At 38.6% G+C, this 17,825-nt stretch overlaps 1 protein-coding gene across 2 annotated transcripts; it reads left to right on the top strand.

The window, feature by feature from the left end:
• Positions 1-104: 104 nt before the first annotated feature.
• Positions 105-17,775, top strand: carhsp1 (calcium regulated heat stable protein 1). 2 transcript variants are annotated; one of them, XM_082143452.1, is made up of 4 exons: positions 105-252; positions 15,448-15,653; positions 16,384-16,506; positions 17,139-17,775. In XM_082143452.1, exons 2-4 carry the CDS (start codon positions 15,463-15,465, stop codon positions 17,299-17,301), a joined length of 477 nt encoding a protein of 158 aa, XP_081999578.1. In that variant the 5' UTR covers positions 105-252; positions 15,448-15,462; the 3' UTR covers positions 17,302-17,775. The 2 variants fall into 2 exon arrangements, with proteins under 2 accessions (XP_081999578.1, XP_081999577.1); XM_082143451.1 differs by lacking the exon at positions 105-252 and adding an exon at positions 9,190-10,685.
• The last annotated feature ends 50 nt before the right edge of the window (positions 17,776-17,825 follow it).

The following is a 17,825-nucleotide window of genomic DNA, read 5'->3' as shown; positions in this document are numbered from 1 at the left end:
GTTCTTTTTTGTTTACGTTTCACACTCGGAAATTGTGAGGTTTTACGGTAATTGTCATTTAATGATGTCAATCTGGATGGCATCGGTTTAGTCACACCTCTTTTGGAGTCTAGGACCCTCATTCACAGTCAGACTCCGAGTCCGAGTAGACCAGCAAACAATAAGCAACAACTACTTTCTTCCGTGGCTGGCTTATTCACTGCTTCCAACTATCTACGGTTGTTTTCTTTGGCTCGTGCACATTTGCAAACGGTGAGTAATGCTGTGATTCTTTTTGAAAGATTATATCCCAACAAAATGACTTTTTATGAAAGTGAAAGAAAAAGCGACTTCTACGTGCTCGTGAATTATTCGAGAGATTCATGAATTACAACGAGAGATGGTCATGTTTGAAATCTGTCAGAATCAATCCGATGAATCTGTTGTTTAACTAAGTTTAAACATTGATGAATTTCTCTTAGGCGTCTCTGGTTTTAATCTGTTGCATCTTCGCTCGGTCATTGGCACGATTCTACACACGTTGAATATTTATTTTATTTTATTTGGGAATAACTTAAGGCATCATATTGAGCTTTTGTTGGAAGTTTGAGTAAGTAAGTGAAATAAAGTGGTTTAATTAATGTAGAAAGAGACTAGTTGAGCTGGTGAAGGGAGCGGTCTTAAAGCAGCTCGTCGAAGTAACGTTAGTAAACGTGCCACAATTCTACAAAGTATACAGCAAACATGCGTGTTACGTGTAATGAATGAAGGTGATTTATTGCAAGACTGTGACTATTATTTTGATACATTTGTTTGAAAGTCTTTGGCTGAAGCTCAGATATTGACACAATATTGCAGAAGTCTTGTTGACATCAGATAAACAGATCTGCTGTGTTTTTTCAGTTTTGTTTTACCAGGACAAATAACAATGTAAAACTGCTTTTGATTTATAGTTTAAAATAAAGTGTCTCAGTGTTCGGTGGTTGAATATTGTATAGGTTTACTGAGCAATCCACTATTTTGTAGAGAGGGGTCAAAATGACAATTTTCACCTGAGATGTAAAAATGACTTTAGAAAGATGGCAGCATCATTATTTTATTTTTACACAGAGATTGGAAGGTCTATCAGTAAAATATGTTGACTAGCAATCTTTGTTTCATTATATGCCAACGGTGACAGTTCAAAAATGCGAAAAAACATGTGGTTTTTTTGCCTCAAGTTTGCATGCCTGTAACTCAAGAAGTATTAAATATTTCTTAATATCCTTTTAGATTCTGGTTCTTAAACTTTTTTGTTTTTGTTTTTTGTTGGTATTTTCATTCAATCTCTGGTTCAATCCCAGAGATATGGGTATGTTAATGTGGCTCCATGAGTAAATCGGTAACACATTTTCAGTTCAATTGCATAGAACCTGTCTGAGTGCCATAAATATAATTTTTTCTAAAGTTGTTATGTGTCTGTAACTCTAAAAGTATTCAAGATATCTTAATATCCTTCTAGATTCTCATTCTTAATTAACTTTTCTTTTGGAATATAAATTTTTAAGGCCCTATATGGTTCAATCTCATAGATCTAGGGATGTCAATGCGGTAACGTGTAGTTACGATACTGTGTATTTGAACTCTTAGTAGCTTCAGAAGCTGTTAAAATGAACAAAATCCCATCTTCCAAATATCCCTAAATCTGATTCAAATATAGATTCTTATAATGTTTGAGAGCAAGTTATTGTGCCTCAACGTAACCATCTCATACAGTTATGTTTTATGCAATTATTTTGATAGAGGTAAACAAGATACATTTCTAGTTTAAACACTATTTAGTCTTCAGACATTCCACTTTAAATGCAAGTATCAGCTGTGTGCAAAGTGAACCACATTTGGTTTTCGATAATCAAAAAATTGAGCCAGGGAAGTTTCCGAAATTTGGTTAATTTGACATGGAATGACCCAACTGTAATTCCTCGCCATAATTTCATCATATATGTATTTATTTTTTTGTGTGTAATACAAGATAAATTTTGAATGATGTATTTGGTTGCTGTTTTCCATGCACTTACATTGAATGAGGACTACGTTTGCAAAAACAAAACGATATCTTAAAGGGGTGGTTGATTATGATTTCACTTTTTTAACTTTAGTTAGTGTGTAATGTTGCTGTTTGAGCATAAACAACATCTGCAAAATTACGAAGCTCAAAGTTCAAAGCAAAGGGAGATATTTGCTTTTAAAGAAATTGCTTTTTAAGGACTACAACAAACGGCTGGTAGGGACTACACAACATTCCTCCAGGGTTAGTGACATCACCAATCCTATCATTTACATAAACCCGCCCCCGGAACACGATTTATAGATTGTCATGACAGAATATGCAAATCAATGCCTAGAATATAACTACACATAACCTACATAAATTCATCAACTAACCATCCAGAAATGTCCTGTTGCTTCTACATGTTGTCACTTCTTCTTGAGTCTCTCCATCATTGTCTGACTCCGGTTTGAACATAAAAGGCTGAACGTTTTGAAATTTTCAGTGCATGTCTGTGTGAGGTAAAAGGGGACAAACTGTTGTAGCTCCGCCCCCTGTGCCTGAAGCAGCAGCTCATTTGCATTTATAGGGACAGACACAAAAATGGTGTGTTTTTGCTCACCCTCAAAAAGTGAAAATTTTAACGTGCTATATAAAAATATCTGTGGGGTATTTTGAGCTAAAACTTCACATACACACTCTGGGGACATCAAATACTTATTTTACATTTTGTGAAAAGGGCATTATACCACCCCTTTAACATCTTGAGGACAAAACTATGCAAAAGCAACATAAGATTATCAAAGTGGTGGTTCATACAACTTGTGCACTATTTGTCAGTTCTTCTGAATTGTTACAATGACTTGGAATATAGTGCACAACTAAAACATTTTAATAAAAGTCTCTGAAACACAAATTCCAAATTGGTGAGTCATGCAGGTTTTGGAACGAATGTGAATAATGGGCCATTCAAGTCATGGTGGAAAGATTGTAATTACGTGTTGAAATTTGAATGCACAAGGATGGCACCAAAAAAGTTGTAAATAATCCCACAGTAAATGCAGAATCTGTATTGATGGTAATGTGTTTTTAATGAATGAAAGTACTATTTTTCATTTACAATAAAACTAGCTAAGTTGCATGTACAAAAGACAATAGTATTGTAAATTGTGATAGAATCTAATAATTCAATTTATAGCACCTTCATAAATTGAATAAAATTTGTGTCTGTCAGGAGTTAATAACTAATAAAGCACAGGAGACAGGAGTCGCAAACTTCATCCATCTTGTTGATGTTTACTCTTCACTTCTGTTCTCCACACATTACATCATTACACCTCATAATACAAACTCGAATGCATTATGCACCATAAATAACATTTTTATTTCATTTTTGGGTGAACTATCATTGAATGTTTTATATGATCTGTCATTGATAGTTAGGCCTATTTAGTTTATCAATCCTATTTTGAGGTTGCAAAATGATTTACTGTAAACTACAAGGACAAGGAAAAGGCTGATTACATTGGAGCTTACAATTTCCTGGCTTATGTCTACTATTTTTCAATATTTCTTGTCTTAGAAATGTTGTGTCTTTACTCCAAGAACACATTGTGTTATTTACTCATTTTAACCTAGACCATTGGGCCATGCTTTCAGTTATGTAACTGATAGTTCTCAAGTTGTAATATTGGATTTTGGGCAGTGACAGCATACCCTGTTGGGACCTCATAAAGACAACTAGAGGTCATGTACTGAGTCTGTTACTGTCTTGGAAAACACTGCACTGTGCTCCTCCCTCTCTAGACAGTTACAAGGTTATTCAGGCAGAGGTTTTGTTACCAGGGTTTCTGTGCCCATTTGTGTAACCATTTTATGTGACCTGGTATATATATATAATATATTAAACAACATTAATTAAGGGCATATTTCATTGTATAGTCCAACCATCGAGTTAATAGAGAGTGTCATGACTTAGAGTTATCCAAAGCTCAGCTTGAATTAAAGACTGTTACAGAGGGCTATCTGATCATCTGTTTACACAGACTAGCTCAATCTGTTGCAGAACAAACTCAAGACTAAGCTCATAAAGAAGGAGGTAATGAAATGGCAAATTATGGTAATTGTTTCTGGAGAAAGCACCCTGAAGTTTTGATCTGCCAGAAAATACTATTGATATGTAAATTAGAGTTCAAAGCCTCTTGACAAAATGGATTTTACCTTTTCAACTATACAAGTCATATACATTTCTTACGACGATCATATTTTGCAAGCTCCCCCATGTGTGTGACCACCTTTGCCTTTCATAAATGTACATATTATGCAATACTACCACCCTCAGTCAACCAGTACCAAGTGGGCTGATCCTAATAACAGTCATCTAGAGTCTATCTACCATGCTACTTCAGTTTCTTTGTTGTTATGTACCAGATACATTTCTGAAAGCTGGGGCCTAGTACCATGATGGTAGTTGAACAAACTCAGGGTTACAGGATTATTTTCAAGTTGACGAAACCAAACCAATTCAACCAGGCCTTGTTGGTACTATGATGCTGATCATCAACTTTCTCTGTCAACTCAGGCTTTGATCCTGAGTTTAGGTGTGACATCAGCAGTGAACAGCCAATCACATGCCGAGAAAGAGTGAAACTGCGATTCATTTTTCTCTTCTGCAGAATATTACGAGATTGAAAAATATTAAGAATTTGAACAAATTTACACAGCAAGAAGAAAATAGCTGTCTATGAAAGAGGACAACTAAAAGAAAAAGTCTTGCTACTGTATATCAGTGCAAGTAAAAGTTGTGAAGTTAGTTAATTGATAAAGGTATAGAGAGAATTGAACATTTAAGCTCACATGTAGTCCTTTTATTGTTTTATCTATTGATTCTAAAGTGTATTTATATTACCTTAATATATTTATTAATTTAAACTGTGCGTAATAATAGATCAACTAAAATTGTACATGTGTGATCGATTAAGGGTATAATAATTACATAAATAATATCTAAATCATGAAAAAATTATTATTCTAAATAAGCATTACTAAAAAATAATTTGCTATGTATTGACCTTTAATTTAGAGTAGAAACAGGTGGAGTGATTTTATCGCATCAGACATGTCACTTTTCTCACAGCTGATTGTCCAAGTTCGGTTTGCAACCTTTTACCTGGAACATAACCTGCCCCGGACCAGGTTAGCCGGGGTTTATAAGTTACTATGGCGATGAACACTGCTAAAAGCCAAACCACTTTCATGGTGCCTAAAACCCAGGCGCAAGTTTTGGCGCAAACTAATCTGAAACATACCTGGCTAGCCATCTAAACCGGCTTCATGGTATAGGCCCCTGTTCTGATCAGGATGCTGCTTCATCTGTGATGTACTCTGACCTGAGTATGTATCAATCTCTCCTCTCCTCCTTTTCTGTTGATGTTCATGCTGCAAAATCTTCATACTTCCACAACAAGATCAACAGCTCCTCCAACACACGATTACTCTTCAAGACATTCAACTCTCTCCTCTGTCCACCTCCACCACCACCCGCCTCCTCCTTAACTGCTGACGATTTTGCGCACTTCTTCACCAACAAAACAACAGCTATCAGCAGTCAGTTCTCAGCTCCACACACACAGGAACCCAGACCGACCCCTTCCACAGCCAATACCCCTCTGTCCTCCTTTTCTTCGCTAACCGAGGAAGAAGTATCTACACTTCTCCTCTCCAGTCACCCTACCACCTGCCCGCTTGACCCCATCCCCTCACACCTTCTACAAGCCATCTCTCCCACACTTCTACCATTACTCACACACATCATCAACTCATCCCTCCATACTGGCACCTTCCCTACAGCATTCAAGCAGGCTCGGGTTACTCCACTGCTGAAAAAACCAACGCTAAACACATCATTTGTAGAGAATTACAGACCTATCTCTCTCCTACCATTCATTGCGAAGACACTTGAAAGAGCTGTCTTCAACCAACTAACATCCTTCTTGTCTCTAAACAACCAGCTGGATGTCAACCAATCTGGCTTCAAGAAAGGACATTCAACTGAGACTGCATTACTGTCAGTCACAGAAGCCCTACGGATCGCAAAAGCTGCTTCCAAATCTTCAGTCCTCATTCTCCTGGATCTGTCTGCTGCCTTCGACACGGTGAATCATCAGATCCTTATGTCCACTCTCTCATCACTGGGCATCACAGGAACTTCACTCCACTGGTTTGAGTCCTATCTCACAGGTAGGTCCTTCAAGGTCGCATGGAGAGGTGAGGTATCCAGAGCACATCAGCTGACCACAGGTGTTCCCCAGGGTTCAGTTCTTGGTCCCCTCCTCTTCTCCATCTACACCACATCACTGGGACACATCATACAGGCACACGGTTTTTCCTACCACTGCTATGCTGATGACACGCAGCTCTTCCTCTCCTTTCAACCAGATGATCCCACAGTAGCTGCACGGGTCTCAAGCTGTCTGGCAGACATCTCCACATGGATGAAGGAACATCACCTGCAGCTCAACCTGGCAAAGACTGAGCTTCTCGTCCTCCCTGCCAATCCATCTCTACAGCACGACTTCACCATCCAGCTAGAGTCATCATTAATCACCCCATCAAGATCGGTCAGAAATCTTGGAGTAACGTTTGATGACCAGCTGACCTTCACAGATCACATTTCAAAGACAGCTCGATCATGCAGGTTTGCACTGCACAACATCAGGAAGATCAGGCCTTTTCTAACTGAGCATGCAACACAACTTATCGTCCAGGCCCTGGTCATCTCTAGGCTTGACTACTGCAAGGCTCTTCTGGCTGGACTTCCAGCATGTGCAACCAAACCCCTACAGATGATCCAGAATGCTGCAGCTCGGCTTGTCTTCAACGAGCCCAAGAGGGCCCACGTCACTCCTCTGTTCATCTCTCTGCACTGGCTACCTCTAGCTGCTCGCATCAAGTTCAAGGCACTGACGCTTGCTTACAGAACTATCACAGGCTCAGCTCCCTCCTACTTTCACTCACTCCTACAAGTCTACATCCCTACCAGACACCTACGATCGGTCAACGAGCGACGTCTCGTGGTTCCATCACAGAAAGCCACAAAATCACTTTCCAGAACATTCTCATTCACAGTTCCATGCTGGTGGAACGCTCTCCCCACCCTCATCCGGAATGCAGAATCCCTGACAACATTCAAAAGACAGCTGAAAACCAATCTCTTCCGTCTTCAAAAAAAAAAAAAAAAAAAAAAAAAAACTTGTCCTTTCCCTTTGAAACATCACTTATCAGGCTTATGCTACTCTGAATAATACCTGAACTTCGTATTTTGAGCACTTCTTGCGTTGTTGTTGCTTTTGCCTCTTTATGATGACTCGCTGAATTCAGTCCTAATTTGTAAGTCGCTTTGGACAAAGGCGTCTGCTAAATGACTAAATGTAAATGTACTATTTCCAGATATTTGCTTTTTGCAGGTTCTGGAAAAGCTACCAAATGGCCAACCTTGAAACATTGGTTTGAAAACAACATATATCAAAGACTTAAAAGAGTTACACAAGTCTTAAAGGGTCTTATAACTGTTACAAATATTTGCATAAATATTATAATTGTATCATAAAAATAAATGTTTCTGAAGTAGTTCTATTCCAAGGACGACAGTAACCTAACTATAGGGTCATTCTGTGTCCTCCAAACTAAAATGTATGATTTTGTAAAAAAAAAAAAAAAAAAAATCTGGAAGATTAAAGTTTTCACCTTTTTTGGAGCCAAATTACAGGAGGGGGAAAATAACTAAAGAAAGATGGCAGCAGCATTTTTTATTTATTTATTTTTTTTACACAGAGATTCATCTGTTGACTTTAACAACCCTTGTTGCATTCCAGGCTAATGGTGACAGTTTGGATGACTGTGACCCAAGAACTATTAAAGACTCAGGTTCTTAAACTTTTCTTTTAGAATCTTCATTTTGAAGTCCTGTATGGTTAAATTTCAGAGATGTGGAGATCTTAGTGTGGCACCATGAATAAATTGTTACATAGTACAACTGAATAAAGTGTACACATTTTCATTAAAAACAAAAACAAATTTGGGTCACTATGCATAGAGCTCAGCTGAGCTAATTGTTATTTATTTTAAATAAAGAGGAATATCTGAAGAACAAAAAAATTTACTTGAAATGCATCTTGTTGTTTCCTTCTATCAAAACAAGTGCATGAAACGTACCTGAATGCTATTTTTAGGGCGTCTGAAATACAACTAAATACATCTATTTTGGGATAAACGCATAATAAGCTGTTTTCATCATAAATCTATTGTTGGAGACCCATCCTTGCAAAAGGAAACTACCGTACTGGTTTTGATTAGCTGTTTCCTGGTTGGGTCCTTTTATTGAACAGAAGGTGCTTGCCTCCCTGTTTTTCCTCCTGCTATTCTTTTTCTCAAGGCTATTTGGAAATTTGGATACGTTACCAAACTATTCCCGTCATAATCTGACATTACAAACATAATCTCCACCCTTCTGAATCCTGCTAAACTAAGATATCCCTGTTTTTCTTCATGTATTGAGCATTTCTAAATAATCGAAATATAGGCCCTTTAACTTTTATGGTTTGGCCTGAATATTTTCACAAAGTTTCACAAGTTCAGCAGTGTCATTTTATCAGGAGGATACATGTGGTTTAGTTTTTGTGGGGCAAGTGAAAATTTGGGGCAAGTGAAAATCAAGACTGGTTGCCCACTGAAGCTAAGCAGGGTTGAGCCTGGACAGTACTAGGATGGGAGACCTCCTGGGAAAACTATTGCTGCTGGAGGAGGTGTTAGTGAGGCCAGCAGGGGTGCTCACCCTGTGGTCTGTGTGGGTCCTAACACCCCAGTATGGTGATGGGAACACTATACTGTCAAAGTGCACCGTCCTTCGGATCAGACGTTAAACCGAGGTCCTGACTCTCTGTGGTCACACCAAAAAAATTCCCAGAATGTCTCTCGAAACGAGTAGGGGTGTAACCCCGGCATCCTGGCCAAATTTGCCCAGTGGTCTCTGTCCATCATGGCCTCCTAATCATCCCCATACTAATTGGCGTCATCACTCTGTCTCCTCTCCACCAGTAAGCTGGTGTGTGGTGGGCGTTCTGGCTCAATATGGCTGCCGTCGCATCATCCAGATGGATGCTGCACATTTGTGTTGGTTGAGGAGATTCCCCCCCTTCTTTGTAAAGCACTTTGAGTACCCAGAAAAGCGCTATATAAATGTAACAAATGATTAAGTGAATTTGACTGTAAAGAATTTGTATTTAGATTTAAGACCATTAAGGGAATAGTTCAAACTGTTTTCATACCCTCATGTCATTACTAACCTGTATGACTTGTAGAAATATTTTCTTTATATCATGGAACAGACAAAAATGATATTAATTATTATAAATTATTAGTGAAATTTAAGTGAAAAGTTGAATTAAATGATATTTTTGGTGAACCATTCTTTTAAGCACAGTCAGGGAGTAAAATATGTTTTTTTTCATAGATTATAGCTAGAAAATGATCTCTGTAGGCAGTGAGTTGTACTTGATAATTTCAAAAAGTATCATTTGTCTTTTTGTTCAGTGCCTAAACAGTGGAGAACGTTTTGAGCTTGCTGTGCTCTAACAGGTCAAATCTGCTACTGCTGTCATTGAAATATTAAGGCATTCCTGAATGGCAGAGACAACAAACCATTGATTACTTTTCTCAATATTGGTTGGTATGTCCCCACATTGTGCGCCATATTGTGCTCAAATGTCCTCTCAGTATAACATGCCACTGGAGAAAGTTGTTACTTTGTACTTTCATTCATGCAACTTAATGCAGTTGTAACAGCAGGGGTCTGAGTCAGAGCTGTCCTTGCTATCTGAATCTGTGGGCTGAATTCAATAGTGTGCCATCACTGTGTGTAGAAACATCTATAGATGAGAATCAATGTAGGCGTCCAGATTCCAGACCTTTCAGAGGTTTTAGTCATTGTCACTCATTGTCATTTTTGGCACATTATTTCATCTGCTGCTGGCTGTGATGCATGCAAACTCTTTATTATATTTATCTGTCAGTTTATATCCGTTTAGCATGTTGTCCTCTGGGAAAATATGGGCATGAGTGGGCATGTTATTGGGCAAATGCAGCTGAGGTTGCTGTGATTGTTTGTTTGTTTTTCTGTGCTGGTGTGATAATCGTTGTTTTATTCCATTAAGTGGTGTAGTTTTGTTAGGTCTATCTCTTTAACTCATGTTTTGTTGGAAATGTACATTCATTGGATTGTTAAAAGGCAATAAAAGCTGTGCTGCTCACTTCCTGTGTACTTTACAAAAGCCTCTTCAGGTGCTCTCTTGAGCGCAAACAAACAGCAAATTGTCACCCACGCAACATTCCCACCTCCAGACTTGTCATGCCATCCTGTTTCACAGACTGTCCCTCTCCCGGACATGTCCCGCAGCTGTTCTGTAGCTTAGCAACTCACCATCCAGATGGAGAGCATTCCCTTTATCTCTCCATCGCTGCCGTATTTATTAGTCACCACCTTCACGGAAGCTCCGCCCTCCATACACGGGATCCAGGTGAAGCAAAAGAGGGGGATGTGGTTGACACAAACCAAGCAAGGTTGCGCTTCCTCATTGAAGAACAAGCAGTGCTTGTACCCGTCCCGAGCAGACTGTTGCTGGTGAGTATCCCGGTCACACCAAGGGCAGATATGAGATTGATTTCAGAGCTGCTTGTTATTACAGTTTGCTAGATCAGGTGCAGATTAGCAAATCAGCTGTTAAATACCATGCATAACTGTCTTCTGGTGAAGTCCACTTGTAATCTGCATGCGGAGGTTGTTTATCACACTCATCAAGCCTGGAGGGAATATTGTCAAGGCCTCTAATATGCTGTAAATTGAGATTCTGTGTACTTGAAGACAGAATTGCCTTTGTATGCCTCATTTACTTATGTTTTGTGTGCTTCATGTAAAGACTGTGCTAAACATTTGGCTTGAAAGCTCTAGATAGTGACGTGATTGCGCGTGTAATCTTGTGACCTTACTTTGTTAAACTGGTTATTTGTAGATGTTGCGGGCAGCTTCTTTCATCATTGCTGCCATGACAAGTTTCCTGTTAGGTGACGTCAATGCAAATGTACATCGCTCTGCCCCACTGCATGTTTTTTTCTTTGAACCCCCCCCCCCCCCCCCCCTGTTTTTCTTTGAGTGCGCAGAGCTTGTGGTTGAAATCTCATTTTGTCTATACAGACCTGTTCTATAGTGCTATTTTGCATACTGCCTTGGCATGGTTTAGGATCTCTGCTCACAATACGGCTTAGTGGCCCTATTGTGGTTGGTTAGGGCCTGACAGAGTTATTTGCCTACGTTAGCAGACTTTTCAACAGTAAACTCTTGTCAGAGGTGGAGTTGATGGGAAAGTCCAGTAAATTCCATAGCTGACCTTAGTGTAGAGGTCTGTGTGCTCATCCTGAGGTCATGTCTTCCTCCCTCTGTTGACCTTTGTCTAATAATACGTGAGTTAAAAGCTGTTGTTTGCTTTTAGACCTCTCTGGAATGGACACATTTTCTACCAACTAGTTCCATACTAAACAAATGCAAATATATAAATAGGTTTAAAAGTTTGGCATCAATGTTTTTGTGTGTGTAAAGAATTAAAAAAAATTTTTTTTTAAGGCAGAAAGCATTAAATAGATAAAAAGTGATGTTACAATTTTTTTTATTAAAAATAAATGCTGTTCTTTTGAACTTTCTCTTCATCAAAGAATTCTGAAAAAGATGTCACATTTTCATTAATAATAAGAAATGTTAATTGAGCAGCAAATCAGCATATTAGAATGATTTCTGACAGATCATGTGGAGTAGTGGAATGATGATGCTGAAAATGATTTGAAATTGTAATATTTCTCAAATATTACAGTTTTACTCTAGTTTAATCAAATAAATGCAGATGTGGTAAGCTAAAAAATACTTCTTTCAAAATCATAAAAAATCTCCCCAATCTCAAAATTGTGTATGTTTTTAGCTTAATTTAAAAAAAATAAAAATAGTAATACGAAAAATCAAGGTTTATACCCACACATTTTTAAATTGTAACTTTTAAGTACTGCCACTACTACTACTACTACTACTACTACTACAACAACAACTACAACTACAACCACCACTACTACTACTACTACTACTACTACTACTAATATAAGCTAATAAATCAATTATTGGAGTGTATATCTCTGATGTACACAATCTGCATTGTTAATTATTCCCCTCAATAATCGGCAACAGATCAAGCAAATTTGTTTGTGTTGTTTCTTCACTCTTTGGGAATAATAACTCGCTTTAGCGGAGCAAGTGGCAAATTTAGGTTTGTGTTCACAGTAACAAATTCTGCATTTTACTTTTTATGCATTAAGGAAAAGATTAAAATTTATTTTAACTGTAATAAAAGCCCTTGTTTCTCCCTAGCGCCTTTATTTTCATTTCAGCTGGGGTGCGAGAGGGAACTATCATAGCCTGTGTAGGGGGTTGGTCTTCAAATATTGTCTTTGGTAATGGGAGACTCACTGGAGTTTTAAAGGTTGAGAACCACTACTAAAGAGACTGCTTTATATGAATAACTAGAAGCTTCATAATTTCTTACAAAGTACTAGTAATCTAAAAGTATGGTAATATCTTTCTGTTTTAATACACATTTCGATAAATGATTGCCAAATTCATATATTATGGTATTTACGAGTTACACCAAGCCATTCAAAATACCATACCCCCCAAAAATCATGGCCATTCTGTGAGAGTTTCTTCCTCCTGCTGGGATGTACTACCTGTGTAATTTCTGCCGATGTGTATGTGGAACGAATGAGAGCTGAAGCGAACGTTCACCCATGCATCAGTACCTCAGCACACAATCAGCGCTGTATAATTGGCCTTGGTTTTCAAACACTCAGTGGCCTCGTTTTCGGTTTATGGGGCATGCTGAGTCTGACAGCAGAAAGCTATAATTGCAGTGATGTAATCCATCTGAAGGTACAAAGGGGCCCATTCTCATCTGGCATCTCTCGAGGGAGCCGTCGGTACAGTGTTGCCATGGCAGAGCCGCCTGGGAGTGTCCGGAAAGCCAATTTGCTGCTTCTTCGGTGCTCAAAATTATTACATAATATGCTTTATGGCTCTTAAGGAAGATCTTTCGTGGTCATCCCGCTCTTCTTTTTCAATTTGTGTGGGCTGTAATGGCCCAAGGGAGAGCGATGACATTGGGGGAGGGCATGCGATTATGCATTCAGTGCCATTTCCTACTGTGATTACTGGATGCTTGACCCTTCACAGGCCGTTTGTGTTAACATGCAGCGCTCTGGTGCTCAGTGCATTAGTTAACAGATCCCACAACCGAGTCCTGCACGAACCTCTAGTGGCCTGGCCAAACGCTCTGTCGGGAGAGCAGGTTTGTAATATATTACTGGACGGGGGATCTGTCAGATAGGCCTAACAAAGGCTGAACGTGGCCTGCAGCATCAACAGTGAACATTCACATTACTGTCGCAAATGTACGGCCGCTGGGGGTTTTGTTTCAGTGATGGTGATTATCAGGGATACTCAACGATAAAGTCAAAGGGCTTAAAACACAGTTGTTTACATTTTTTTATGAATAATTAACATCTATAATTTCGGCACATAATGCATTGCATTTTAAATGAATACAGGAGTGAGAGACGCAGTGGAGCTTGAATACAGAATATTATAGCTGTATATATTTAGAGGCAGGAGAAGAAAATACAGGCTTTACATCTCATGTTTCAATAGTAAAGTAACTAATTGCTGATCTGAGTCATTCAGTGTTGGGTTGTCAAGTGGTTCCCTCAGGCTCTTACATCCACTGCTATGTACACTAGAGACATTTAGTTACCTTAGATCTGTGTCAATATCACAGGGAATTGCATTATTTTTGTAGCAGTGGAAAATTCTCAAAAGGAAGGGTATCGGGTATCTGTTTTGTAATGAATCACACCACATCGTCTTAGCGATAGCTTTATATGGACCTGGTAACACACTGGAGATTAGGGATGCGCCAATATGACAATTTTGGCCGATACCGATAATTTTTTAGATTTGAAAACTATAATTTTGTCATTATAATTGTATGTTGCCTTCAGTATATGACAGACTTGCGCTGCACATGTTGCACTTAACTGTATTTTCCATTTTTGAAGTGATTCCAATCATATTTCAAGCAATTCAAAACCATCAGTGTGAACAGTGCGCATCTGAAGTGTCTCAGCTGAAGGAAATAATCCATTATTTATCGGCTTTACAATAAATCGGCCAACTTTTCTTATCGGGCCGATAACGATAACATTAAAAATGTACTTATAAATGAACTTATATTGGCTGATACTGATATGGTGGCCGATATATTGCGCATCCCTACTGGAGATTATAGACAAATAGTAATAATGTGACCATTTTGGGTAATTTTATGTTGAGGGCTGCTTGTAATATAGATCCAATAAGTAATGTTAACAAGATTCAAATTTGTACTGTAGTCACTTTTATTTACATGAAATGCTTATTAATAGCACATAATTACATATCAATGTTTGCTAAAAAAACTAAACAAATATAAATTATTCAAATGTGAGTAAATACATTGAATAAGCATGACAAAAAATGCCTTTAAAAGCCAATATATTTTTTCACTACTTGGCCAAAACAATTCACGATAACTATCCTATCGCAAAAACTAGATAAATCTTGGAAAAAATAATGCCATCTGTATAATGTATTTTTTACTTTATTTTGCGTGTTCTATTTATGGGCCATTGAATCACACTCAAAATACAAGTGTAGGGATGCGGAGAGAGAGTTTTTGACCATAACTGTTCAAATGTGCACTAAAATAACTATTGATCGGCACTTCCTGCAGACTGGAGTGTCTTCGTTACGGAATCCCAAAAACTCCCACAGTGATGAGTTTACTTTTTTTCAGGTGTGGGTAATATGTTTTGCTTTCATCTCCTCCTTTCATCACACAATTTTGTGCAGCAGTAATAGCTACACACTGCGTTGTCATCTTTTTGTACATTTTATGATGGGTGAAAACCAGAGTTGAGGTGCAGTACCGCCATGTTGGAGTGTCAACCAGAAAGTTGCTGGCGCTTGATTATTTATGATACTATCGTATGTGTAGAATTAACATGATGATATATATTTTTTTATATTACATCATCAATACTTGTATATTGCTTACACTTCACAAAAATAAATTTTTCAAGGATGTCACTCTGTCCTCCTCGGTAGACAGAACTTGTTCTTGTGTGCCATTTGCACTATTTGTGTTTTCGGTTCATGTACACGCAGACAATTGTCATGTTTCTTTTCAAGGAAATACTTGTAGAGAACATATTTCAGTTTTAAAAAGTAAAGCTTCTCGCACTCTCTGCCTTCCCAGTGTCCCACCGTCAGCATGTCCTCAGAAGTGCCATCTCCTGTGAAGTCCACCACCCCTCCTCTGTCCCCACTGTCCCCGATCTCTCCGGTGTCCCCCAGCTCTCTTCGTCTGCCCGCATGTCGCCACAGAGACCGGTCGCCCTCCCCCATGAGGGGCTACCTGATTCCCAGTCCCCTGCCCACCCGCCGCAACCGCACCTGCTCAGCGTGAGTACAGCAGCACATCTTCAAAACCATCCACTGCTTTAACCCATTCATTTCATATGTATGCATCTACTAGGGCTGTCCAATCCTGCTCCTGGAGGGCCACTGTCCAGCAGAGTTCAGCTCCAACCCCAAGTAAACACACCTGAACCAGTTAATTAAGCTTGAGGCAAGTTGGAGTTACACTCTACAGGACAGTGGCCCTCCAGGACTGAGTTTGGACACTCCTGTTTTATACAACTTTTCAAAAGTTTCGGGTTAGTAAAAATATTGAAATTATTACGTTTTGAAGGGTGTCTCTAATGGTCACCAAATAAAAACAGTTATATTGAAATAAAAAACTATTTGAAAAGGTAATTTGTTCCTGTGATGGCAAAGCTGAATTTTCAGCATCATTACTCCTGTCTTCAGTGTCACATGATCCTTCAGAAATCATTCTAATATGGTGATTTGCTGCTCAAGAAACATCCATTATTATTTTTTTATTTAACCAGGAAGGTCCCATTGAGATACAATCTCTTTTCTGCCAGGGAGTCCTGGTAAAGATAGGCAGCACAAGACAAAAAGTAGTACATAACACATAATAATTATCAATGTTGAAAACAGTCGTGCTGCCTGTTTTTTTTTCAGGATTCGTTGATGAATAGAAATGGTGATTATATATTTTTAATAATCTAATGCATTTTTGCTGAATAAGTATAGAGTCAAATTTTTGTCCCTTTAAACCCGACAGTCAAGCGCGTGCAGCTGAGGGTCCGGTCTTCAGTGGGGTCTGCAAGTGCTTTTCGCGTTCCAAAGGACACGGTTTCATCACGCCATCAGACGGAGGCAGTGACATCTTTGTGCACATATCTGAGTGAGTTCACAGGGCAAACATCTTCAGCTGAGTCCTACGTCAAAGCCAACACACATTCCACCACAAACCCAGTTAAATCTGAAATCACATGTATCGACGACACCATGATGTAGATGCAAACACAAATCATTATTAATATGCAGCCCAAATTAGAGTTTATAAATGTTAGCGCTCCCAGTGTGTTTGTTAATGTATTTGAACTGATCATGAGGGAGGGGCTTCTGGGAATAGAAACTTGTGGAGTGTGTGAAAGGTTTTGGCGTCAGGTCTAAGTTAAGTTACTTGAGTGTGAGAGATAAGAGCACTTGACTGGCTTCTTTCAGATGAAATGTGTTTGTACAGTGGAAAAATGGATTGACTTGCTAGCTGCCCGCTGTTCAAACATTCAAGACTTGTTTAATGTTCAACTACATAAAATTACATTGTCAGTTAACTTAAAAACTATAGTGATTTATAATTATATAAGAATTATCATTTGTAAAATGGGATCCATTTTGTTTGCCTAATCTGAAATAGTGTTTTCCATTTGATGTACTTTTTAAACGCGCTTCTTTGTCTAAATCCAGTAAGCGCACATACACACACACACACACACACACACGTTTTGATGATGATCTCCATTCTTCCAACAGCATCGAGGGTGAATATGTGCCTGTGGAAGGAGATGAAGTGAGCTACAAGATCTGCTCTATTCCACCCAAACATGCAAAGATCCAGGCCGTTGAGGTGACCATCACTCATTTAGCACCAGGCACGAAACATGAGACCTGGTCAGGAGCAGTGTTTGAATCATGAGGTCCTTGAGAACAGCAGCTCTCTGAATCTGAACTGTTAGATAATGATGTCGAAAAGGGTTTCTGTATCTTTTCTGGAGGTTTGGGGGGAAAGGGAACAGGGCTGCATGAATGAATGCCTTTAAGTGCTGTGTGTGACATGACGGCAAATCTCCAAGAAAAATATCTATATATAAAATTCTTGCTTCCTTTTTTTTCTTTATTTGGGTTCAGGAAGGGAGTTTGTTTGAAATGATCTTGATTATTTGGTTTGTGTTTAATTATGTGGCATGAACCAGTCAGTTATACTTGCATTAACCATCTGTGAATTGCTGACTGATTTGATTACTCTTAACTAAGAACTGATTACACACTCTTAACAGGAAGCCTTAACACATCTAATATGTAGATTTCCCTTTTTTTTAATTCGCAAAAGAAAACAAAAAAACATGTTCACTGTGTGTATACATTGTGAAAATATATCATTTTGATCATTTGTCATGTGCATGTGTGTTTCTTGGTCATTTTGCTTCAAAGACAGGCAAG

This window comes from Leuciscus leuciscus, assembly GCF_965113295.1.
Source record: "Leuciscus leuciscus genome assembly, chromosome: 1".
In the NCBI taxonomy this organism is placed as follows: domain Eukaryota; kingdom Metazoa; phylum Chordata; class Actinopteri; order Cypriniformes; family Leuciscidae; genus Leuciscus; species Leuciscus leuciscus.
This window is presented reverse-complemented; position numbering and strand designations above follow the sequence as displayed.